At 68.7% G+C, this 24,192-nt stretch overlaps 7 protein-coding genes across 7 annotated transcripts; 3 read left to right on the top strand and 4 right to left on the bottom strand.

The window, feature by feature from the left end:
- Positions 1-173: 173 nt before the first annotated feature.
- On the bottom strand, positions 174-1,056 carry RHOBADRAFT_25577 (uncharacterized protein; the record flags this gene model as incomplete). Its single annotated transcript, XM_018412696.1, has 2 exons — positions 634-1,056; positions 174-534 (listed from the first exon to the last, which is right to left on the bottom strand). Coding segments are annotated over exons 1-2 (549 nt in total), but the record flags the coding sequence as incomplete, so codon positions are not given.
- Positions 1,057-1,726: 670 nt separating this feature from the next.
- Positions 1,727-2,483, top strand: RHOBADRAFT_42848 (uncharacterized protein; the record flags this gene model as incomplete). Its single annotated transcript, XM_018414120.1, has 3 exons — positions 1,727-1,967; positions 2,061-2,170; positions 2,280-2,483. The coding sequence occupies 3 exons, from the start codon at positions 1,727-1,729 to the stop codon at positions 2,481-2,483; spliced, it is 555 nt and encodes a 184-aa protein (XP_018272556.1).
- Positions 2,484-2,714: 231 nt separating this feature from the next.
- On the bottom strand, positions 2,715-8,188 carry RHOBADRAFT_52503 (uncharacterized protein; the record flags this gene model as incomplete). The annotated part of the gene is made up of 14 exons (XM_018416372.1): positions 2,715-2,779; positions 2,850-3,051; positions 3,131-3,249; positions 3,316-3,595; positions 3,664-3,781; positions 3,847-3,923; positions 3,988-4,026; positions 4,109-4,401; positions 4,462-5,108; positions 5,201-5,271; positions 5,344-5,738; positions 5,815-7,539; positions 7,636-7,947; positions 8,023-8,188. 14 exons carry the CDS (start codon positions 8,186-8,188, stop codon positions 2,715-2,717), a joined length of 4,509 nt encoding a protein of 1,502 aa, XP_018272555.1.
- Positions 8,189-8,416: 228 nt separating this feature from the next.
- On the top strand, positions 8,417-14,378 carry RHOBADRAFT_52502 (uncharacterized protein; the record flags this gene model as incomplete). Its single annotated transcript, XM_018416371.1, has 13 exons — positions 8,417-8,636; positions 8,713-8,766; positions 8,882-8,900; positions 8,979-9,005; positions 9,072-10,065; positions 10,151-11,155; positions 11,229-11,744; positions 11,842-12,786; positions 12,894-13,196; positions 13,281-13,439; positions 13,517-13,686; positions 13,759-13,863; positions 13,939-14,378. 13 exons carry the CDS (start codon positions 8,417-8,419, stop codon positions 14,330-14,332), a joined length of 4,911 nt encoding a protein of 1,636 aa, XP_018272554.1. The 3' UTR covers positions 14,333-14,378.
- A 223-nt stretch (positions 14,379-14,601) lies between these two features.
- RHOBADRAFT_52501 (uncharacterized protein) lies at positions 14,602-20,792 on the top strand (the record flags this gene model as incomplete). The annotated part of the gene is made up of 13 exons (XM_018416370.1): positions 14,602-14,899; positions 15,004-15,099; positions 15,163-17,055; positions 17,128-17,714; positions 17,795-17,998; positions 18,587-19,009; positions 19,084-19,149; positions 19,226-19,317; positions 19,383-19,470; positions 19,551-19,664; positions 19,736-20,075; positions 20,141-20,280; positions 20,349-20,792. 13 exons carry the CDS (start codon positions 14,602-14,604, stop codon positions 20,724-20,726), a joined length of 4,719 nt encoding a protein of 1,572 aa, XP_018272553.1. The 3' UTR covers positions 20,727-20,792.
- RHOBADRAFT_52500 (uncharacterized protein) lies at positions 20,758-22,852 on the bottom strand (the record flags this gene model as incomplete). Its single annotated transcript, XM_018416369.1, has 9 exons — positions 20,758-20,942; positions 21,006-21,092; positions 21,167-21,325; positions 21,402-21,583; positions 21,667-21,909; positions 22,000-22,307; positions 22,389-22,518; positions 22,607-22,618; positions 22,681-22,852. 9 exons carry the CDS (start codon positions 22,850-22,852, stop codon positions 20,880-20,882), a joined length of 1,356 nt encoding a protein of 451 aa, XP_018272552.1. The 3' UTR covers positions 20,758-20,879.
- Positions 22,853-23,084: 232 nt separating this feature from the next.
- Positions 23,085-23,966, bottom strand: RHOBADRAFT_42843 (uncharacterized protein; the record flags this gene model as incomplete). The annotated part of the gene is made up of 4 exons (XM_018414119.1): positions 23,085-23,120; positions 23,223-23,372; positions 23,446-23,525; positions 23,888-23,966. 4 exons carry the CDS (start codon positions 23,964-23,966, stop codon positions 23,085-23,087), a joined length of 345 nt encoding a protein of 114 aa, XP_018272551.1.
- Between the last annotated feature and the right edge of the window lie 226 nt (positions 23,967-24,192).

Raw genomic sequence — 24,192 nt, 5'->3', positions numbered from 1 at the left:
AGCGGCCGCACGACGTGCCCTCGGGGCGGTACAGCGGAATGTGCGTGAGGAGGATCCGAGGCGCCGTGACGGGACCTGCAGGAGGGCGCGAGTCAGTGGATCTGTCGAACGACTCGACGTCGGCAAGGCTGCCCCCGAGAGGCGGTCCGTGCGACGAAGCGAGAGTAGGACGCACCTCGTCCGAGCTCCTCGAGCCAGCGCTTCATGTCGCCGTACTGCCCACCGCCGTCCGTGTCCCAGAACTCGTCCTCGAGCAACGCCATCGAGTCGATCCAGGCCACCTCCCACCCGTTCCACTCTCGCAGGCCCCACGTCGGGCCAAACGCGTCGCGGAACCGCTCGCGGCCGTACGCGGCGAGCAAGGTCGACGAGCGGTGCAGGCCGAGGTCGTGGTTGCCCGGGACGATGATCGAGGGGATGGGCGGCACGAGGGCGGACGACGACGCGGCGCGCGAGGACAGGGATGAGAAGGACGAGGTCGAGGCGCGAGGGAGGGGGAACAGGAGGTGGAAGCGGTGAACGAGCGAGGCGTACCTGCAGAGCGGTCGAGGTTGAGAGGGGGAGAGGAGGAGAAGGAGAGTCAGTGACGGCGAGGAGAGCGCGAGAGAGAGGAAGGGCGAAAGGTGGACGCACTCTCGCTGGTCGACCGTGTCGACGCCCGAGTCGAGCAAGTCGCCGAGCCACACGACGGCGTCGACCCCTCCACCGCTCTTGCCCCTGCTCAACCGCGTGACGACGGTCCACGCCTTGCGGGCGTACGCGTCCGAGATGCGCACGCCGAGCCAGCGCAGGGCCCAGTTGCGGCCCGGGTAGCTCTTCATGTCGAGGAGCTGCGGGTCGGCGACGACGAGGACGTGGAAGGGCGCACCGCGGCGGTCGCCTCGGGCGAGGGCGTCGCGCCAGCGCGAGTCGGCGGTCCAGCCGCCCGCGCTCGAGCCCGACGCGGTGCCGAGGGTGCCGTCCCACACGCGGCCTTTTGCCGAGGGCGTGTCGTCAAAGCCGCAGCCGTACGAGGCGGCGAGCCTAAACGAGAGGTGCTCGGACCACAGGACGACGAGGACGACGAGGGCGCGGACGAGGTGGACGACGAGTCGAGGGAGCGGGGCGGTCAATGTGGTGCGCCGTCGTCGCGGGACCGACGCGAGAGAGGGTTTGCGAATGACGGGCGACGACACGACCCTGTGTACGTGGTTGTTGAGCGGTGAGCTGTCGGACGAGCGTGGAGCTCCGAGGAGAGGGGAGAAGGGCGACGACGAGCTGGCGGGCGCACCTGTTCATGTTGGCAGAGGCTCGAGGTGCCGTCTCGGTCTAGGCGAGTCTAGTACAGCGCAGGGCGTCGTCTCGGAGGAGCGGCTGAGGGTCGGCGGCCGGGCGATGAGGGCGGTCAAGCTGGACGCCTCGCCGAGGTTGCGGGATGGCCGGAACGAGTGTCGATGGAGCTGGAGAAGGACCTGGTACCAGCCAGAGTGCCGCACGAGGTTGTCGCTCGAGTGGGACGAGCGGTCAAGGTGTCGTCGTCGTCGGCCCACACTCTCGCTCTCCTCCACCCTCGACACCGCTAAGGTCGCCTGTTCACGAGCTAAGAGCACTCGAGTAGCTGCCCTCAACATCCTAGAGCAAGCGCGACTCGCCCCGTCGTCCTCCCGCCACCCCCCTCTCCCCCTCGATCGACAGCCGCCTTGAACGTCGTCTCCCCACCTCTCTCCCTCCCTCTCCCTCGCTCGCCATGGCCGACTCTCCCTCGTCGCCCCTCCTCGGCACCGCCTTCCTACTGTCGCAGTCCCACGCCTCGTCGTCGACCCAGCACCGCCTCCCCATCACGCCCTCGCTCTGCGCCGACTATACCTCGTTCCGCCGCGCCCTGGACCAGTCTCGACGGGTCTCGGACGACCCCGTCTCGGTCCGCCTCAACCGCGCAGCCGCACTCGGCGGCGGCGCCGTCTCGGGCCGCGGCGCGCGCGAGATGGGTCCGCGCGAGTGCGACGACGTGTGGCGCGAGTTGACGGGGAGGTGGGCAGAGCGAGGGGACGTCATCTCGTACTGCGACCGTGCGCTCGCAGAGACGGCCGCGCAGGGCAAGCAGGCCGCGAGGGCGTCGGACGAGGTGCGGGACTTGAGCGCAGACTGGAAGGAGCGCGGCAGGGGCCTGCAGGACGAGCGCGAGGCACAGGTGCGTCTGCTCGTTCTCCTTTACGTTGTTCTCGAGGTCGACGTCTTGCCAGAGGACGACACGACTGACCTCACCCCCTCGCCCACCTCCCTCCTCGCCTCCCGAACAGCGCTCCCGCCTCTCCACCGAGCTCTCGATCGAGTCGATCATCCGCGCGCGCTCGCTCGCCCTCTTCCGCTCGCGGTGTCCCTCGCACCTGATGGACGACCCGCCCGCACCGGCGCTCCCGAGGCTGCTCGGCGCCGAGGAGGAGGAGGAGGAGCGCCGGAGGAGGAGGGGGAGGGACGAGCGCGGGAGGGTGAGGTGGACTTGAGGGGGCTGCGAGGGCGAGCGCGTGGGCACGGGCGTGGCGCGAGGGCACGGGCGTGGCGCGAGAGGGCGAGGAGGCTAGAGCGAGGACGTCGAGACGAGGAGGAGCTCGTAGACACGAGCTGGTAGTATTGCCGGGCTAGACCGCCACAGGCGACTTCCGCAACCAAGCATTCCCCACTCTCTCGATGCCGCAGAAGCCTGCAACCGATCGTCTATGCAGAGGAAAGGACGTCTACCGCAAGCCGCCGTCGCGCGAAATCAACTCGAGCATCGTCTCGACCGCAGGCGACACGGGACCTGCACACGTGCGAGCGACGAGAGTCAGAGAGAGGCACTTGCGCACGGTCGAGAGAGAGAGGGGACGCACCGCCAAAGCCGGGTTCCTCGAGCTCGGCCTCGAGCTCGCCGTCAAACAGCTTGCGCAGGCCGTTGACGAGGACGCCGATCCTGGGCCACGCGCGCAGGTGGACCCACTGCTCCTGCTTGGCGCCGAGGTGCACCGTCACGCCGCGGTCGAGCTCCATCGAGATGCGGCCCGACGAGAAGAGGAGGAGCGCGTAGAGCGGGACCTGCGTGGCGCAGGAACGAGGCGTGAGCGCGTGCTCGACGAGAGTGCGAGAGAGAGAGAGAGACACGACGACGACGCACCTCGTTGGCGTCGCGCAGGAAGGGCTTGGTCGTGACCTGCTTGTTGAAGAACGTGATGAATGGCGACGCGAACTTGTTCTCCTCGAACAGGAGCGACCCAGGGTGGAGGAAGACGCGGCCTGCGCGGTCAAGGAGAGAGAGAGAGTCAGGGCCGCCCCAGGAAGCGAGGGCAGAGGTGGACGCACCTTCAGGCTCGTAGAACTTGACCTCGCGGCTCTCGCGCTCGCGCTCGATGGCGCCCGAGATGCCCTTGTCGAACACGGCCTTGGGCAGCTTGACGCGCACGAGCCTCGCCGTGCCGGCAAAGATGATGGCCTTGAGCAGGTTCTCGTTGTCGCTGTTGGTGTTGAACACGGCGTCGTCGGGCCGGACCCGGAGCGGGACAAAGCCGACCGAGGACAGCGCCGACAGGTAGTCGGTGCGCAGCGACAGGACGTCGCGGAACGTCGACGACGAGATAAAGTTCTGCGGGAGACGCACAGCGTCAGGGTAAGGTTGGGACGAGGCGCGAGGGAGGGAGATATGAGACGCACGTCCTGGGTAAAGTTGCGCAGCGCCGCGTGGCCGTCTTTGCGCACCGCCATGCACGTGTCGAATGCCTTTGCGTCGCTCAGGAGGTCCGACTTGCCCGTGTAGAACGCCGAGCGGGCCCTGTAGAGAGAGAGAGAGTCGGCCCAGCGACAGGAGGGAAAGGCAAAAGAAGGAGGAGGACGCACTTCTTGGCCTGGTTGCGCTGCTCGAACGGGTTGAGGAAGAAGGGCTTGCTCGACAGGATGGCGACGATCGTGAGGATCTGTGTAGAGGGCACATCCGTCAGGACGCTGTCACAGGCGAGCGAGGACGAGGGAGGGACGCACCGGGTCGAGACAGCGGAAGACGGCGGCGAGGACGAGCATCTGCAGGCGGCGAGATCGTCAGTACCGAGTCTCGGGGCTGTAGGAGACACAGGAGGCTCGCCTTGGCCAGTCGCACGTCCACCGGGATCATGGCGAGGTGCATGCCGAGCGGCGTCAACCTCGCGCTCAGGCCCTCGCCCTTGACGCCCTCGCCGCCGTCGCTCTGCACGGCGCCGAGCATCTTGAGCGTAGCCCACGCGCTCTCGATCGCGCGCACGTCGGGCGGGTCGAGCGCCTTGCCGAGGTAGTCGCGCACGTCGGCTGTCGGCCGGGTCGACTTGATCTGGAGGAGGAGCGCCTCGAGCGGGGTGCGCTGGATCTCGGGCGTCGGCTGAGGCTGCATGACGTTCTCCTCGGTATAGTGCGTGAAGAGCTCTGCGGGGCCGACTGTGGGTCAGTACGAGGAAGACCGAGAGGCGGGAAGGAGGGACGCACTGAAGCATTGGCCGGGACGAGTGCGACCGGCGCGACCGCGCCTCTGCCGACACCCTGCTCGCGACGTCCACTCCTCCTGGAGCTTGGTGATGCCCGTCTCGGGGTCGAACGCGTTGACCTTGGCGCGCCCGCAGTCGACGACGTAGATGATGCCGTCGATCGTGATGGACGTCTCGGCGACGTTGGTCGCGACGACGATCTTGCGCATGCCGCGCGGCGTCGGGCGAAAGACGGACGTCTGCTCTTGCGACGTGAGGTTGGCGTGAAGCGGGAGGACGAGGAGCGACGAGAGCTGCGACCCTGGGACCGCCGCACGGATCGCCTCGATGGCTCGCGTGATCTCGAGGACGCCGGTCATGAAGACAAGGACGTCGCCGCCGATGTCGCGCGACATGTCGAGGCAGTGCGCGACGGTGGCGCCGACTAGGCCAAAGTCGATCTTGTCGGCGCGCACGGCGAGCTCGAGGGCTTGCAGAGCCCGGACGTCGTTGCCGCTGACGCCGCGATCGATGAAGCTGGTGCGCATGCGGTCGAGCTGGGCCTGCGTCGCCTTGCGCGCCGGCTTGCCCGACGGCTTGTAGGCGTTGCTCGACAGCAGGGACGGCAAGTACTCCTCGAGGTAAAAGTCCTCGACCGGGTGCGTGAAGCTGTGAGTGCGGGTCGTGGGTCAGGTCAGGTGCGTGGGTAAGACGCTCGACGCAAGCCGACGAGGAGAGAAGGCAAGGAAGAGGGGACGCACCCGGGAATCTCGATGACGGGCGCGCCGCCAAAGTAGTCGGAAAACTGCTTCTGGTTGATCGTGGCCGACATCTGCAGGTGCCGCAGAGCGTCAAGGTCGAGCTCGAGGAAGGCGAGAGGAGAGAAAGGGAGACCGGGACGCACGAGGATGACCTTGATGGTCGGGTTGCGTCGGAGGATGTCGCGCAGCTCGAGGAGGAGAAAGTCCGAGTCGACGCTGCGCTCGTGCACCTCGTCGATGAAGATGTGCGACACGCCCTGCAGGTCCGGGTCGCCGCCTCGTCCAAGCCGAGCGAGCACGACGCCGGTCGTGCAGAAGAGGGCCCTCGTGCCCGGACCTGCTCGGCGCTCGCCGCGGATCGCGTACCCGACGAGGTTGGACGCGAGCGGCTGGCCCGACGGCGACAGGTCCTCGCAGCGCTCGGCGGCGACACGAGAGGCGACGCCGATGGCGCTGACACGGCGAGGCTGCGTGACGACGATCGAGGTCGTCGCACCCTCGCAGCGCATGATGGCGTCCTCGAGGACGAACGCCGGGACTGCGAGAGAGAGAGAGGGTCAGTGCACGCACAGGGACAATTCGAGACCGAGAGCGGGAAGGACCGAGCGACGCACCCTGGGTCGTCTTGCCGGAGCCAGTCTCGCCGCAGACGATGACGACGCGCTCGTTGCGGATGAGGTCGACGATCTTGTCGCGCATGCTCCACGCCGGGAGGCGTTTCCTCCCCTCGAGCATGCGGCGGTACCCCTCGGTGCGACAGAGCTCCTCGTGCGCGCGCTTGACCGCCTCCTGCTGCTCCGGGCTCGCACGCAGGCGCTTGGGCCCTCCTCGCCGCTGCGCCTGCTGCGTCTTGGTGACCCTCCTCGCGCCCTCGCCGCCCGCCGCGAGCGACGACGCGCTCGGGCGCTGCGCGGGCGGCACGAGGCGGTCCATGACCTCGCGCGCGTCGGGCGGGTGCTCGACCGCCGAGCGGACGCGCTGCTCGAGGAACGACACCATCTCGCCGACGACGCCGCCGTAGCCCGCCTCGGCGAGGTCGAGCCACGCCGAGCCGTCCTGGGCGACCGAGGGGCGGAACTGGGTCGCGAGGAGCGTGTGGAGGTGCAGGCGGATGTAGGGAGGCAGCGTCGGCGAGGCGATGAAGAAGGAGGGGAGGGCAGCCGGGCCGGGCGGCGAGTGCGGCGACGGGTACGACGACGACGGGTGGAACAGGACGCGGAGCGAGACGCGGTCGCCCTTGTGCGGGACGGCGATCTCGACGCCGTCCTTGCTGCGGCGGAACCGCGAGCCGAACAGGCCCTCGAGCCCGAGCAGCTCGTCGTCGCGCCGCTGTCGCAGCTCGTCCTTCTCCTCCTGCGAGAGCCTCGACGGGCCCGCGCCGCCCGACCCGCCCCACGACGCCCGGAGCGCGTCCTCGCCGAGCTTGTCGCGCTCGTCCTCGTCGGCGTCGAGCGGCACGTCCATGAGCCGCCGCGCGAGCACGTCGACGACCATACCCTCGAGCTCGTCGTCTCGCGCCCCCTCGCCCGCCGCCTCCCTCGCGCCCTCGAGCTCGCGCCGCACCCACTCGACCGGCGCGCCGACCTCCCTCGCGACCCGCTCGGCCTGCCACATGCGCCCGAGCTCGCCCGCATCGCGGCTCGTCGCGTTGCGGATCGTCGCGTCGGCGGGGCGCGCGTCCCGGAACGCGGCGGGCAGGTCCGACTCGGGCACGAGGAGGTGCAGGTGCGCGAGGACGTCGTTGCGGCTCGGCGGCGCCACTGCGGCGCTCGAGGATGAGGACGAGGACGAGCCGCTGCGCACGTACGCGAGCGCACGCAGGACGTGCCCGCGGCGGAACCCGAGCGAGGTGAACTCGGCTTCGAGGGCCGCCTCGGCGGGCGAGCGCGTCGGCGTCGCGGCGCCCGAGCCGGGGCCCGAGCCCGCGCCCGTGCCGTCGTCCGGCTCGGCGGCGTGGTCGTCGACGGCGGTGCTGGCGCCGTCGAGCTCGAGCGAGGCGAGGTTGGGGAGGGCGTCGCGGATGGTGCGCTCGACGAGGTCGCGCAGAGCCGAGGGCATGCGCACCTCGGGCGCCTCGGCCCACGACTTGGGGAGCGGCGTCGGGGTGGACGAGCGAGAGGTGGACGGGGTCGAGGAAGACGACAGGTTGACGAGGGGCGAGCCGTTGCGAGGCTGGCGGGTCGAGGTCGAGCCGTTGCTGCCGGCGGGTGCTGCGGCTGCAGTGGCGGCGGATGGCAGTGGAGGAGCTGCGGCGGCCGTCTCGAACGGCGTCGTCGACCACAGCCACTGCTTGTTGGGCGTCGACGCGGCCTTTTCCTTCTCGAGGGCGGCCCAGTACTCTGTGCGGCGGGTCAACAGGTCAGTTGAGAAAGCGCGAGAGGGCCGGAGCGCTGCGACGACGACGACGCCGACGACGAGAAGGGACGAGGACGAACCGCGAGTCGCCGGCGGGAGCTGCATGTTGAGGCGCAGGTTGTTGGCGATGCGGAACAGGGCGTAGACGGCGACCCAGTGCTTGGCCTCCATGGCGTTGTGCTTCTCGACGGCGATCTGCGACGGCGGCGGCGGCGGCCTCATGTAGACCGTCTCGAGCTCGCCGGGCTTTTTCGGGTGCTTGCGGCGCAGGGTGACGCTGGCCGTCCAGGTTCCGGGGGTCGTGCCCTGCTTGGGGTCGACGAACGGGCGCTCCCAGCCGGCCTTCTGGCAGCGCTCTTGGAGGAGCGAGATGGGCGTCTTGTAGCCGATGGCTGCGGTCACAGGGCGAGTGTCAGCGTGCGTGGAGGAGGGAAGGAGAGAGGCGAGGAGAGGAGAGTCGGACGAACGAAAGAGGGGAGGAGGAGGGGGCGTCTCGCCTGGTGCGAGGGCAGGCTTGGTCGAGGTGGACGAGTTGCCCGACTTGACGATGCCGACTGGGGCCTTCCTGCGAGGCTTGGGCTTGTCGGCTGCGGGTGCAGGAGGCGGTGGAGGAGGAGCGGCCTTCTTGCCCATGGCGGCGTCGACGGGCTTGGCCGAGGCGTGTAGGGTGTTTGTTGAAGGCTCGTCGAGCTAGCTAGCTGTAGACGCAAGCTGCTGGTGGTGAGCAACGAGGACAAGTGTGATCGGCCTCCTGGTCGTCCTCCGCGCCGGTCCGCGACTTGGGCCACCAACGCTCGCCTCAGTCTCGCTGAGCAGCTAGAGCTCGAGTGCGCACAGCTACAGCACTCGCACCGACCCGCCATGTCGCAACCACCGCCGGCCCCAGGCCATGGCGCGGGAGCTCAGCCGCCGCCAGCTGGAGCAGCAGCACCCCGCCCGCCTCAGCCCTACGCCCAGCAGCCTGCGCCAGCCAAACCAGGACCACCAGCAGCAGCACACTCGCCCGCACCTCCTCAGCCCCAACAGCCCCAGCAGCAGACGCAGCAGCAGCAAGCCTCGTTCCGCCCGCTCAACGTCCGCGGTGCGCCCCCTCTGCCCTCATCTCTCTCGCCCCGACAGCCACCAGTGGACCTGACACTGCCTTACACCGCGCACAGATGCCCTCCACTACCTCGATCGCGTCAAGCAGCAGTTCGCCAACGAGTACGAGGGTCAGTCCACCCGTCCTCCTCTCCAACCCCCGGCCCCGCTCGGCAGCGAGCGCGTCCCTCGGGTCTTGTAGCTCTGGTTGGGTGCTGACATCGCTCTGTCCTCCCTCGCACACAGTCTACGACCAGTTCCTGACGTGCGCCCACCCTCCTCGACCATCCGCACCTCGTTCCCCCCGCACACCCGGACCTGACCCTCGCTCGCTCGCTCGCAGGATTATGAAGGACTTCAAGACGCAGAAGTGCGCCCTACTCGCCCTCCTCGGCCTTCTCTCATAGCGACACTGACCCTCTCGTCGCTCTCGCAGCATCGACACGCCGGGCGTCATCGACCGCGTCTCGAACCTGTTCCGCGACCACCCGTCTTTGATCCAGGGCTTCAACACGTTCCTCCCGCCGGGCTACCGCATCGAGTGCCACGTCGCGCCCGGCTCGACCGGCGGCGCCGCCGGGTCCAAGACCAACACGATCACGGTCACGACCCCGATGGGCATCACGACGCGCACCCAGAACGTGTCGAGCTCGACGCCCCTCTCGACCGGCGCCGCACCCTCGCCTGCCGGTGCAGCTCCCTCGCCGTCGGCTCCTGCCGCCGCGAGTCTCCCGCCGCGCTCGGCCGCCGCACCCGCACCCGCATCCACCGCCGCCGCCCCTGCGCCAGCCGGCTCGAGCCTCCCTCCCGCTCGCCTTCCTCCCCTCCCGCACGTCCGCACCGCCCAGCCACCGCGGCCCATCTCGCCCCCGGCCCCGATCCCGCCCTTTGGCGGCAACCGCACCCTCGCCGCCGACAGCTGGCGCCAGCCACAGCAGCAGCCGGCGGCGTCGGCCAAGTCGCCCGCGCAGGCCCAGGCGCACCCGTCGTACCCGGGCCAGGCGGCGAGGCCGCCGGCTGCGGGCGCGGGCACGGCCAAGGCGTCGCAGCACCCGGCTTACGGGCACGCCCAGCAGCAGCAGCAGCAGGACGTCAAGCCGGCCGTGTCCGGCGAGGGCGGGGCGCACGGCCAGTCGGCGCAGCACTCGCACGCCTCGACGCCGTCGACGCAGCAGCAGCAGCAGCAACCCGCCGCCATCGCCGCCGCCGCTGCTGCTCAGCCCTCGCCGACGCCCCAGCCGGCCGCCGCCGCCGCCGCCGCCTCGCCAGCTGCGACCGCCGCCGCCGCTCCGGCGCCGCAGATGGAGTTCAACCACGCGATCAACTACGTCAACAAGATCAAGAACCGGTTTTCCAAGGACCCCGAGACGTACAAGACGTTCCTCGAGATCCTCCAGACGTACCAGAAGGATCAGCGCCCGATCCAGGAGGTGCGTCGTCGCTCGCTCTCCCTCTCTCCCTTCTCTCCTCACCTCGAGCGACCAGCTCACGCGCCTCTCGTACGTGCTGTCGCAGGTCTACACGCAGGTGACGGCGCTCTTCAAGGAGGCGCCCGACCTCCTCGACGAGTTCAAGGCGTTCCTGCCCGACACGACGGGCGCGACCGACCCGGCACCGTCGCCCGCCCTCGCGCACAAGAAGCCGTACGGCAACCCCAAGCTCGGCGCGTTCCCGCCGACCGCCGCCGGCGCCGGCTCGGCGGCGGGCCAGGCCAAGCCGGGCGCGCCGAACGTCGGCGTCGGTACGGCGTCGGGCGCCTCGGCGTCGTCTGCCGCCGGCACCGCCGCGGCGGCAGCCGGTGGAGCGCCCGAGAAGAAGAAGCGCGCGGCGCCGGGCACGAGCGAGAAGGCCAAGGCCAAGCGCGCAAAGATGCAGCACGTCCAGGGCGTCGAGTCGCCGCCGATCGGGTCGGCGGCGGCGGCGGGGCAGGGCCCGGGCGGCGTGCAGCAGCAGCAGCTCAAGGCGTCGTCGTCGCAGCAGCAGGTTCAGCAGCAGCAGCAGCAGGTCGAGCAGCCGCCCGTCTCGCCGTACGGCGCGCCTCCCGCATCGGCCGCTGCGGCTGCCGCCGCCGCCGCCGCGCACATGGGCCACGCGCACCCGTACGGCGCGCCGCCGCCGGGCTTCCCCGGCGCGCCCCTCATGCAGTCGGCGTACGACGTCTACCTCGCGCAGCACCGCAACCCGCCCCTGGTCCAGCCCGACGAGTTTGGGTTCTTTGACCGGGTCAAGAAGCACCTCGACGACCGCGACGCCTACACCGAGTTCCTCAAGCTCCTGAACCTGTTCACGCAAGAGATCATCGACGTCCAGACGCTCCTGAGCAAGAGCCTCCTCTTTATCGGCGGCGACGACCACCTCGTGCAGCAGTTCAAGGACCTCGTCGGGTGGGACCCGGTCACGGACGGGCGCGTGCGCGGCGAGGACTGGGTCATCGACAACGAGCCTGTGCTCGACCGGCCCCGCGTCGAGCTCCACCTCCTCAAGAGCTACGGCCCGAGCTACCGCAAGCTTCCCGACTCGGTGAGCTCCCTCCTCTCTCCCTACTCTATCACCGGAAACCTCATCTGACTCTCTCGTTTGCGCCACCTTGCAGGAGGTCGACCTCGCCTGCTCCGGCCGAGGCCCGCTCGAGTGGTCCGTCCTCAACGACGAGTGGGTCGCGTTCGCCACGTGGGCGTCCGAGGGCTCGGGCGCGCACCGCAAGAACCCGTACGAGGAGGCCCTGTACAACTCGGAGCAGGAGCGCCACTGGTACTCTTACCACCTCGAGTCGATGGCGCGCACGATCGCCTACCTCGAGCCCATCGCGGCGCGCCTCGCCCTCATGCCCTCGGACGAGCGCGCCGCGTTCAAGCTCGGTGCCGCGAGCGCCGCCGGCGCGCACGACGACGCCGTCCCCGCGGGCGCCGGCATGATTGGCGGCACGGCGCCGAGCGTGTACGAGCGCATCGTGCGCAAGATCTACGGCAAGGACCACGGGTGGGAGATCCTCCAGGCGCTCGAGGACAACCCGGCCGTCGCCGTCCCGATCGTGCTCGCGCGCCTCAAGCAGAAGGACGAGGAGTGGAAGAGGGCCGAGCGCGAGTGGAACAAGGTGTGGCGCGAGGTGGTGCGTCTCTCCTTTTCTCTCTCTCTTTCTCTCTCTCTCTCCTCGGCGGCCACCTCTCAACCCGACCCGAGTTGACCCTCCCCTCTCCCACCCGCAGGACGCCAAGAACCACTACCGCGCGCTCGACCACCAGGGCATCCCGTTCAAGGCGATCGACAAGAAGACGACGACGACGAGCAAGTCGCTCACGGCCGAGATCGAGTCGCTGCGCCGCGACAAGCAGATGAAGCGCTACGACGTCCCGGGCCACGCCGTCCCGCAGCACCCGTCGCAGCCCGTCGCCGCCGTCACGCACCCGACCGACGCCGTCGCCGCATCCCTCCCGCCGCCGCTCCGCCCTCGCCACCAGTTCGAGCTCCACATGGCCAACCGCGGCGTCCTCTTCGACGTCCTCAAGCTCACCCTGTCGTACCTCGACCGCGACGCATCGGGCTTCTCGGCCCCCGAGCGCGCCCGCGTCGAGGCCTTCCTGCGCCTGTTCGTCCCGCTCCTGTGGGGCATCGGGCACGACGCGATGGAGGCGGCGCTCGGCGCGGCGCAGCACGACGACGCCGACGTCGACGAGGACGAGCTCGAGACCGAGGCGGGCGACGCGACCGACGCCGACGAGAGCGGCGTCGAGAACGCGAGCGAGGCGGGCGGCTCGTCGACGCCTGGACCGGGCTCGGCGACGACGACCGCGACGGCGACGGCGACGGCGGGCAAGAAGGCGGCGCCGCCGACCAAGCGTGGCGGAGCGGCCGACCTCCGCCGTCGCACGCTGCTGCACGCCGCGCTCGCGCAGCGGCAACCCGGCGCCGGCGGCAACGGTGCGGCGACGACCAACGGCCGGGTCGGCGGCGGTGGGCGAGGCGGCTCGCCGGCGACGGACGGCTCGGACGACGACCTCGGTCGGCTCGTCGAGGCGACGTGGATCTCGCTCGAGGAGACGCGCGAGGACGGGTCGGCGGTCGAGCCGCCGAGCGGCGACGAGGTGCTCGAGCCGAGACGGTACAGCTTCTTCGCCAACTCGACCTTCTACTGCCTGGTCCGCGTCATGCACGTGCGTCTCGCTCTCTCTCCCTCTCCGTCTCTCTCCCTCTCCCTCTCTCTCTGTCTCTCTCTCGCGAACGCTCGTCCAGCAGTGCCTGACGCTCTCCTCACCTGCAGCAAATCTACCACCGCCTCCTCGCGTTCAAGCAGCTCTCGGCCGACCTCGCCGCGTCGTCCGCCAGTGCCCGTCGCCTCAACCCGCTCGGCGTCGAGCTCGGCCTCTCGACGCCTGTCCCCGTCGTCGACACGGGCGACAACCCGGCCGAGCACTACTACGAGCACACGCTCGACCTCGCCGAGAAGCTGTTTGACGGCGACGTCGACCAGCAAACGTACGAGGAGCAGCTGCGATTCATGGCCGGCATCCGCTCGTACCCACTCTTCACCCTCGACAAGCTCGTGTCGACCGTCATCAAGCACGTGAGTCGCTCGTCGTCGTCTCTCTGTCTCGCTCGTCGTCCTCGTCGTCTGACCCTGTCCTTCTCGCCCCTCGCCCAACCGCAGATCCACACGATCAACTCGGACAACCGGTGCCAGGACATTGTCGCCCTGCTCGAGAAGGACCGGCGGCAGCTCGTCACGACGCCTCGGCAGCAGATCGCGTACCGCATGGAGGTCGAGTCGGTCCTCAACCCGGACGAGAACCTGTACCGCCTCGAATGGGTCCGTCTCTCTCTCTCTCTCTCTTCGTCTCACCTGTGCGTCGCAGCAGCACGTACTAACTCTCGAGCGTCGCGCAGATCCCGGACGACGAGGCGCTCACGATCCAGCTCCTCGGCAAGGAGGACCTCACGCTCGACGACGCGCACCAGTCCGAGGCCAAGCTCCACCAGAGCTGGCTCGCGTCGTTCCAGCTCACGTCGCCGAGCGAGGGCATCGGTGCGCAGGTCAAGGCGCCTCTGCTCAAGCGGTCCGTCCCTCCTTCCTCTCGCTCTGCCCTCTCGCGAGACCGACCTGACCTCGACCTCGCACCCCCTCGCAGCAACCGCGTGCTGTGCGCCGCCGAGGACCCGCAAGAGTTCGACCTGGCGCCCGGCCTGCAGGCCAAGGAGCGCGCGTACCGCCTCCTGTGGGTCAAGGGCAGCGAGTGCGTCGGCGATCTTTCTCTCTCTCTCCCACCTCGGCCCCCCGACTGACCCTCTCGCCCGTTCCGCGCCTGCAGGGACTACCTGCGCCGACTGCGACCGCCGCCCCCCGCCGCCGCCGCCGCTGCCGCCGAGGACGACGAGGACTCGCCCGCCGAGTCGTCCGAGGCACTTGCGAGGCGGCGGTCCGAGCGGTTCCAGGCGTGGGTCGACGAGCAGCTGTTCCCCGAGCGGCGCGAGGAGCGCCAAGCCGAGTCGGACGAGGACGACGAGGCTGCTGCTCGCGGCGACGAGCTCGAGGGCGACGAGCTCGAGGCAGAGGCGGTCGAGCTCGAGGAAGGCGAGGAGGTGGAGGCGGGCGAAGCGCGAGGCGCGGTTCCGTCCGAGGGTTCGCCGCCGGCAGCGTCGAGCGGCGTCGCGGACGCGGCAGCAGGAGGAGGGGACGGCGACGTCGAGATGGACGAGACTTGAGTAGACGAGTGTGTCCAGCGTTGCTACAGTTCCGAGTGCGCACGAGCCTGCTCAGTCGAATGGGGGTGGAGGATAGACGGTCAGACTTGCGAGCCGCAGCCCACAAGGATTCGGAGAGCTCTCTCGAGTTCGACCTCCTCCCAGCTCGCACGCCCTGTCCACCGACGCAGAGCCCGACACAGCGCGCTTTCCTCACGACGCTCACGACGACGAGCTAGCGCGAGCACCAGCTGCTCTGCCCCTCGCGCCTCGCTCCGCCTGCCTTGGCCATGGCGTCCACCGCACCGCCATTGTCGCCACCGCCCGCCGTCTTCACCCTCGACGCGCCGGCCGGCGTGGGCGTCCTGCGCACCAAGGCCATCGCCGGGCGCGTCTTTACCCCGTACGCGCTCAGCGACTGGGCCGAGTGGCTCGCTTGCAACGCCCGCAGCGAGCGCGTGGGCACCGCCGCCGAGGTGCCGGCGACTGTCCGAGCCGCACTCGCGCAGCCGGCCGACCCTGCGCTGCTCGACGTCGAGCCGACCTACTGCAACAGCTATCTCGGGCGAGCGGCGACACCTGAAGAGCGTGCGTCCCCTCTTCCTCTCCTCCTCCACCCACCTCCCTCGGCGTCGACCTCGTCCACTGACCGACGCCTCTCCTCCCCTCGGCCTGGCCTTCCACCCCTACAGAGCTCGAGTTCTTCGCGCGCAACGGCTTCCTCCCTGCACCTCCATCGCCCAACGAGAAGGAGCGCCTCAAGCTCATCCGCGCCCACAACCTCGACGGTGCGTCGCCCAGTCCTCCTTCTCGTGCCCAACAGCATGGCCCTGACCTTCTCTACCACGCAGACCTGCACATGCGCGACTCGGTGACCGACATCTGCGAGCTCGCGCGCGCCTTCTTCCCCGAGGACGTGACCGCCGCCGCGTTCGCCGTCACCGAGCAGTTGTCGCTCATCATGGGCCTCTCGCGCGCCGCCGACGACAACGCCGAGTGGGAGCGCATCATGAGCGAGATGGACCCGTCGTGGTGCCTCGGACGGCACACGCTCGCCCACGAGGACGGCCTGTTCGTCGTGCTCGACGCCGAGCAGGACTCGCGGTACAAGAACAGCCCCATGTTCCAGCCGGGCAGCATCCGCTTCTTTGCCGCTGTCGCCATCAGCCTGCCGACGGCCTCGACGAGCAAGGACTCGCCGCCCGCGATGGTCCCGGTCGGCATCCTGTCGTGCATGTCCAAGAGCGCGCACGCCGAGCTCACCGACGCCCAGGTCTCGGCGCTGCGCACGCTCGCCAAGCGCGTCGAGCGCGACCTCGCTCTCGCGCAGAAGATGGAGCAACAGCGGCGAGCGCGCGAGCAGGCCTCGTTCATCTCGTCGTTCCTGCGACTCACGCTCGGCGGCACGGCCGCCCCGAGCGAGATGGCGTCGGCGTCGATGCAGGCCGTGTTCGGCGGCACCGGTACGTCGTCTCGGCGCGACACGGCCGCGTTCGACCTCGCCGCCGAGCGCCTGTGCGCCCTCTCGAGCGCGAGCTCGGTCGCCATCCTCGACCTGCGCAACTTCCTCCCGGCGAGGAACGGTGTCGGCTCGAACGACGAGCTGCAGCGCCAGGCGCAGCGCCCCCGCGTCCACGTCCGCTCGCCGGCGTCGGGCGACATCGACTACGACGCGAGCTCGCACCCGCTAGTCGTCCTCGGGCATTCGGGCCTGTCGCCCGAGTCGATCCGGCGCATCAGCAGCCTGAGAAAGGGCGACATCGACGAGTTCGAGGCGCTCGTGCGCCGCATCAAGGCCGACGAGGCCGACGCCGTCCAGATCCAGGGCGACACGGTCCTCGGCCACCTCGTTCCGCCCAACGCCCGCGCGTCGCACCTCGTCCCTATCCACGACCACGCCAAGTCGCTCGCCCTCCTCATCGTCGTCTCGCTCGACGAGCACGTCGACGAGCTCACCGAGGTCGACAGGACCTTCTTCGCCAACGTCGGCTACGCGAGCCTGAGCGCCCTCGTCAAGGACCAAGACGTCGAGTCGGACCGCGCCCGCCTCGCGTTCGTCAGCTCGATCTCACACGCCCTTCGCCTCCCCCTGCACGGCCTCGCCGGCCAACTCGAGCTCATTCGCGGCGCGTCGACCGGCATCGACGAGCACCTCGCCGTCGCCGACGTCTGCATGGACTCGCTGCGAGGTTTACTCGACGACGCGGTCGACTTTTACCACCTCGCCGACCCGATGGCGATGAAGCCGGCGCCCGCCGCAGCTTGCGAGCTCCTCGACCTGTCGGCTCTCGTCCAGGACGTCACGACGCACGCCCTCAACCGGTCGCTCCAGGACGCGTTCGACGGCGACGAGGACGTTCCAGGCATGCCCAAGAGGGACGTCGCCGTCGTCGTCGACGTCGCCGCACGCGCAGGCGGCTGGCTCGCTCGAGCGCGGGCCGGCGACCTGCGCCGGATCCTCGCCAACGTCGTCGCCAACGCGTACCGCTACACGACCAAGGGCGAGGTGCGCGTCACGCTCGAGGCGACGGGCGACGTCGTCTCGGACCAGCACGTCGTCAAGATCTCGGTCGCCGACACGGGCTGCGGCATCGACGAGGCGTTCCTCCGCAGCGGCCAGCTCTTCATGCCGTTCCGCCGCGCCGACGCGTTCACGCCGAGCGTCGGCCTAGGCCTCCCGCTCGTCAACCTCCTCGTCGCGCAATACGGCGGCTCGATCAACGTCACGAGCGCGCTCAACGAGGGTGCGCCCCCTCTCTCTCTCTTTTTCTCTCCCTTCCTCCTCGACAGGAGCTGACCTTTGCGCCACCTCGCAGGCACCACCATCGAGATCACCCTTCCCCTCACGCTCGTCGAGTCGGCACCCGCACCCGCACTCGAGCGCTCGCTGTCGGAGGAGATCGCCGTCGTCATCAAGGCGGCCTCGAGCGCCGCCCGGCATGGCCCGACCGACGCGCCCGCCGCCTTGATCCAGCTCGACCCGACATCCACGCCTACCCGTCGCCCGCCGTTCACGCGCGCCACCACGTCCGCCTCGCACGAGGCGCCCCTGTCGTGCCCGAGCAGCCCGAGCAGCCGGCCAGAGCTCTCTCGCACCAACTCGTCCGGCAGCTCGCAGGCCTACTCGTCGACGTCGTCGATCCTGTCGCGCCACCGTCGACCGCTGCGGGTTCTCGGGTGCGAGGACAACCTCATCGCGCGCAAGCTGCTCGCCGCCCTCGTCAAGAAGAAGGGCTACGAGTTTCACGGCGCCGTCGACGGGCAACAAGGCGTCGACGCGTTCGAGCAACATCGTCCAGACGTCACGATCATGGACATCGGCATGCCCGTTCTCGACGGCATCCAGGCGAGCTCCATGATCCGCAAGATCGAGATTGAGCGAGGCTGGCCCCGGTCGAAGATTGTGCGTCCCCTCTCGTCGTCCTTCTCCTCTTCTTCCCTCTCTCTCCTCCCCTGACTGACAAGGATTTCGTGTTCTCGCAGATCGCCTTGACCGGCCTGAGCAATAAGGTCGACCGCGTCGCCTCGCAGGACATCATCGACGACTGGCTGCTCAAGGGCGGCGACTCGCTCCGGGTCCTCACCGAGCAACTCGCTCGGCTCCAGCTCGAGCTCGACGACCGCGACGACGACGAGCCCGACACGCCCATCAGCGCCCTCGCGTCGTCGACCTACAAGCTCGACGGCGTGCCCCCGGCCCCTTTCCAGCCTGCTCCCCCCCTCCTCCCTCTCGCCGGCGCGCGACTCGTACTTTCCTAGTCTCTCTCTCTCTCTCTCTCCCATGTTGTCTGTCCCCTTTTCGGCTTTTGTGGTTAGATATGCGGTTTTCGGTCCTGCGCGTGCTGTCGGTCTGTATCGTCACCTGCCTCCTCTTCCTCCTCGACTCCTGCCAATACATGCGCAACTTGGAGCGATGCAGCCTCGTCTTGTCGTGCCCCCTGTGTAGAGAGCGGCGGCGCATCGTCTGAGCGAGGACTGAGCGCAACTCAGCGCGAGTCCTTCCGTCGGCAGCGCCGGGCGATCACGGTCGCCCTCAGAGCTGCGATCGGGTCGCTTCTCTCCCTCCTGCTCCTCACTCGATCCTCGTCCGAGTGCGCTCTCGTCTCTCTCGCTCGCTGCACCTTTCGCCGAAAGAGCTTTTGCCGCGGCTCGCCGATGCGGCCCGGAATCGCCGGGGCCATTGCCTCCTCTCGCTCGGCGTGCTTCTGAACCTTGGCAAAGCGGCGCGCGGCCTCCACTCGCTCTCCCTTGGTTGCGCTTCACCGTCTCGCAAAGCTGCGAGTCATGTCGCTCGAAGCATTCCTGAGCCGCGTCCTGCCGGCGACGAGGCCCGACGACGGCTACCGCGCCGTCAAGGGCGACGCCGAGGTCGGCGCGCTCAGCTCAAGCACCTCCTCGTCGCCCAACCTGTCCACCTGCCAGTCGCCTCGACGACTGTCGACGACGCCTTCCGCCATCGCGCGCAGCACCGTGCTGTTCGTGCTCGGCGTCCTCGCCGCCAGCCTCGTGTGGAGCGGCGTCCTCGCGCGCGCGCACGAGCGGTCGGCGACGGTGCAGCGTCTGGAACGGGAGCTGGAGCAGGCCTGGCAGCTGCACGTCGGCAGGAACGAGACGGCCCGTGAGGAGCGGCGGTACGGGCCTCGGCGGCGGCGGCCAACGACTTGGCGAGGAGGGTTCAGGACGCCGGGTCCTCGAGAGGTGCGCTCTCGCGCCCGCTTTGGCCCTCTGCGCCTCTCAAGAGACGCGCAACTGACTCTACACTCTGCTCGCAGCTGTTGACGACCGACGAGCCGGGCAACTCGCTGTACGACGCCTTGCGGCCCGACCTGCGGTACCTCGTGCGTCCCTCTTTTCCTCCGATTCGCCTTTTCTCTTCTCCTGAGCTCACAGTACTGACGAGCATCCTGGCCGCAGATTGGCGACGCCTGGTCGGGCCTGACCGGGCAGTTCCTAACGTCAATTTCTCTCGTTTACCTCGCGCAGAGGACTCAGCGCGTCGCCATCATGTGCGTCCTCTGCCGCCTCCTCGAGCCGAGCCCTGCGCGCCTACTCACCTGCCTCCGAACCGGAGTCCTTCGCCGTGGCGCGATGACGAGCACTACCACAACACGTTCGCCAAGATGTCCGACCTCTTCAACCTCGAGCAGTTCCGCCAAGACGTCCGTCGCCTCTCTCTCTCGCTCTCACAAACCTCCAGACGTCGACACGAGCCTCGCTCACGCTCCTCGTCCGCCCACAGACCGGTACTCTCGTCCTCGAGCTCTCGGACGTCAAGCGCTTTGACCTCGAACACAGAAAGACGAGGCGCGAGGAGGTCGGCTGCTTCCATGGGACCAACTTTGCCGACCAGGGTGTGCGTCCTATCTCTCTCTCTCGTCCTCACGAGCCGAGAGCCTCGTCTGACGTCGTCGTTCCTCTGCGCAGCGCACCTTTGAGGCGTTCAACCTTGACGCGCCGTCTTGGAATGTCGAGCGCCTCGGCGGGTGGGCCAACGACGCGACCGAGTCGCTCATCCTGTTCGACATGGACACCGACCTGCGCCTCAAGAAGACGCACGCGTTCGCCGCCAAGGAGAACCGCGACGTGCCGCGCAACATGATCGACTCCCAGCTTCTTTGTTACGGCAACGTGTGGGCATTGAGCGACGTCGCTATGTATAGAGAGCGGTGGGGAGCGCACAATTACCTCGTGGCGGACGGCGTGCAGGAGAAGGAGGGCGACCTCGAGGCGATGTTGAGTCCCGAGCACCGAGGGTCCCACGCAGGTGCGCTCTCGAGCCTCTCTCTCCTCCTTGCGACGTTCACTGACCTTCTCGCACGGTTCCTGCAGAGTGGTGGGCAGTCGGGCAGTACCTCGACTTTCAGCCGGCGATTTGGGAGGTCGCCCTCGTCGCCGCTCGCAAAACGCTCGGCGTCGACGACCTTCCTCGCGACCTCCTCACGGTGCACATTCGTCGAGGCGACTTTGTGGTGCGTCCCCTAGTCTCTCTCTCTCTTGCTCTCGGGCGCGTCGACTGACGACCGCTGTCCTCGTCCAGACCTGGTGCGCTGTTGGCCACGACTGCGTTCCTCCCCTCTCGGCCTACCGCGGCGCCGTCGCCTCTCAGCTCTCGCACCTCCCGCCCGACACGCCCGTCCTCGTCACGACCGACGATACCTCGCGCGAGTTCCTCTCGTCGATCGAGGCCCTGGGCTGGCTCGTCGTCGACCACGTCACGCTCGGCACCGAGGCCCTCCTCATCGAGCGGTACGGCGAGCAAGAGCACGGGTGGTACGGCTCGGCGGTGGACCAGGCGATCCACTCGCTCGGGAGCGGCTTTGTCGGGACCGAGGACTCGCAGGTGTCGCTCGTCGCCGCACTGCGAGTCGCAGCGTGGAGCGGCGGCAGGTCCGAGATGGTCAAGCGGCCAAAGTAGAGACGCTCTCGGGACGCGAGGAGGAGAGGAAGGAGGATGCGACGGATAGAAATTGCGAGTTGCGACGAGTACTCTGTCTCGATGAGAGGACGAGAGAGAGAGAGAGAGAGAAAGACAAGGAAGAGAATGCTACAGAGGACGAGGGCGCGAGGCTCAGTAGTCGTCGCCGCGAGTGACGATCTCCTTGCAGTTCGGGCGCAGGATGATCGTGTGCTCCTGCGAGAGGGAGTGATTCGTGAGACAGGACTTGAGAGAGAGGAGAGGAGAGAAGGGACGCACGTATTGCGCCGTCTGGCAGCCAGGACCGGCCGTGTCGACGAGCGGCGGGTAGTCCTGCACGATGCCCGTCTGGACGAGCTCTCGCAGCTGCAGACGTCGATTGAGAGAGAGAGTCAGTCTCGGAATAGGTAGAAGAGGAGGAAGAGGAAGGTCGGACGCACGCCGACGGCATAGTTCTTCTCGCCGAGGCGGTCGAGGTACCGCTTGCACCAGGGGAGCGTGCCAAACTGCTTGTCGATGACGCCGAGGAGCTTCTTGGCCGAGTCGAACCGCAAGGGCGCCTTGACGCCGTCCATCCGCGCATAGTGCGAGCAGTTGTCCTGCGCGGCGAGGGCATGAGCGCTCGGGCCTCGTCGACAGGCCGAGTTCGAGGGTAACAGAAAGAGGTGGACGCACCGCGTTGCGGACGTAGCCGTCGCCTGTCGAGCCGAACGTCTCGATCGCAAAGTACTCGCCCTCCTCCATCTTCTGGTCGTTGTCCGGGTCGTCGTCGTACGGGGCGACGATCGGGACCGACTTGCCGCCGTGGATGACGAACGGGTTGATCGAGTGGCCCGTCAGGTTGCGGATCGACTTGACTGCGAGGCGCGGCGGGAGGGAAAGAGAGAGTGTCAGGAAGGTCCCGCCGCCAAAAAAGAGGAAAGAGAGAGGGCGGGCGCACCCTGCTTGGTCTTGCCCTCGACCTCGACCTCGTACGACTCCATGACCTCCTGGATCGCCCTCCCAATGTCGCCCATGCGCACGTCGATGCCGGCCTCGCGCACGCCCGTCTCGGTCGCGTCCTTGACGGCCGCGAGGAGCGCGTCGTACGTCGGCTCCCAGTTGAGCGTAAAGGCCGAGTCGACGATGCGCCCGTTAACGTGCACGCCAAAGTCGACCTTGAGGACGTCCTCCTTCTGCAGCACTGCGAGCGAGCGAGCAAACGAGTGTCAGGTCGGCCTTCCCAAACCTGCCGGGTCGGTCGAGGGGAGAACGAGCGAGAGGGGGGACGCACCGATCGTGTCGCCGGCGTTGGGCGTGTAGTGTGCCGCACAGTGGTTCCTGCTCAGGCCCGTCGGGAACCCAATGCCAGCCTGCATGCCGTTCTCCTCGACGAGTGCCCTCGTGCCGTTCTCGATCATGTCGGCAATCTCGGTCATGCCCATGCCCGGCTGGATGTGGGCCCGCGCGTACTGGCGCACCTGGCGGTGCACCTCGGCGGCGCGCCGCACGGCGTTGTAGTTGAACGCCGAGTCGGACGGCTCGTCGAGCATGAGGCGGTCCTTGTGCCGCATCTCCTCCGAGGTCGTCCTCCACGAGTTGCTGTTTTCGTGCCGCACGTCGAGTCAGTGTCGTGCTCTCGAGCGGCTGAGAAGAAAGAGAGAGAGAGCGTGGGCGACGCACTTGCCGACGTAGTCGTGCAGCTCGCCGACCGGGTAGTTGCCGTCCTTGAAGAAGCGCGACACGGGCACGGTCGGCGGGTCGGTCTGCTTGACGGCCGCCTTCTTGCTCTTCTTCTTGGGCTTCTTCTTCTCTGCAGGGGCGCGGGCGCAACGACGAGGCGAGGTCAGCCCCCACTTGACCCGGCGCGAGAGAGAGGGAGGGAGAGAGGTGGGACTCGCTCTTCTTCTTGTCTGCGGGCGAGCGCGTCAGTCAGTAATGGGGCAGTCTGTAGATAAAGGGACACGGGGCGCACCTGCAGGAGCACCAGCCGGGTCTGCGTCGTCGTCGCCGTCATCGTCGTCGTCGGGTGCGTCGGCCGGCTCGTCGCCGCCGTGCTGTGCGGCCGGCTTGGCCGCATCCTGGTCGAGGTCGAGCTTGGCGAGCTCGTCGAGCGGCACGGCAGGTGTGCTTGCAGCGGCAGCCATCGTAGCGTGAGGGAAGCGGGCGAGCGGCGCCTCTCTCGGACGAGGCGCGTCTCTCTCGCGCGCGCTCACGGCCAAGTCCCGCCCGCGGCTCACACTGTCCAAGCTCGCTCGTCTCGCTCTCGCCGTCTCTCTCGTCTCTCACCCAGTCGCACACCGAGTCGGGTTCAACCAGCCAACGCGTGGGTTGCACGCAGAGACCCTAACAACAGCGACAGGGGGAGCAAGAGGCCGTTTACTTCTTGCCGCCCTTGGTCTGCTGGGCAATGACCTGCTCGTTGAAAGGGAGAGGAAGCCCCACATGGCCGTGTCAGTTCCCGACGCTCGCTCGACACCCACGAGAGAGAGAGAGAGAGAGAGAGCGAGGACGCACGCGCTTGACGATCTTGGCCTCCTCGACCAGGAACGCGCGGACAATGCGGTCGCGGACGCAGGTCGCGCAGCGCGAGCCACCGTACGCGCGCTGGACCGTCTTCTGCCTCTTCGAGATCTGGGCGTACTCGCGCGGGCGGAGGGCCGGGACCTGGCGACGCGCAAGAGCGAGGGTCAGGACGGGCCGTTCGCTGCGTGCGGCAGGGAGAGGACAAGGGACGCACACCGGGGAGGGCGATGTGGCAGTCACCGCACTTGGGCGCCGCCGCCGTCTTCTTGACCGTGAGGTAACGGAGCTTGCCGCCTGCGGGTCGCACAGCGAGTCAGTACGGGGCTCGTGGTCGTGCGCATCGCATCGTGTGGCAGCTGCGCCCGTCGGCTCGATCCGCCGCTCCACCTCGCGCGGGCAGCCATATCCCCTCCCTGCCGCCTGCTCGTGCACGCCTGCCTGCTCCCTGCCGCCTCCCGCCACACGCGCGTCCTGCGCCGGCGAGACCCTGGCGCGCCCTTGCTGCGTGCGGCGGCGAGAACGTCTTCGGCACGCTCTCGCCCGCCGCCACCTCCTCCGCTCTGCGCCTCGTTGCTCGCGCGCCCTGCTGCCCATTCACCGCCTGCGCGAGCGAGCGCAACCGCCCCGGGGGAAGGAGGGAGGAGAGGGCGACCGACCCGGGGTCTTGACGATGCGCTTGCCGTTCGACTTGGTCGAGTAGCTCTTGCGAGTCCGGAGGGTAACGCGCTGAACCATGGCGAAGCCTGCTCAGTTTGGTGGCGGGAGCGGCACGGGTACAGGGGGGGCGAGAGGCGAGGGCGAGGGTCGAGAGGGAGGGTCGAGGAGGTTTTGCGGGCGAGGCGAGGCGCAGGGGGGACGGCGAGCGGCGGGGCGGGGGTCGGGCAAGGGCAAAGGTCAGCTGTGTCTGCGTGTCGAGGACCTGAGCAGCACGGGACGCACTTGGCGGGTGAACTGCGAAAGA

This window comes from Rhodotorula graminis (genome assembly GCF_001329695.1).
Source record: "Rhodotorula graminis WP1 unplaced genomic scaffold RHOBAscaffold_4, whole genome shotgun sequence".
Lineage (NCBI taxonomy): Eukaryota > Fungi > Basidiomycota > Microbotryomycetes > Sporidiobolales > Sporidiobolaceae > Rhodotorula > Rhodotorula graminis.
This window is presented reverse-complemented; position numbering and strand designations above follow the sequence as displayed.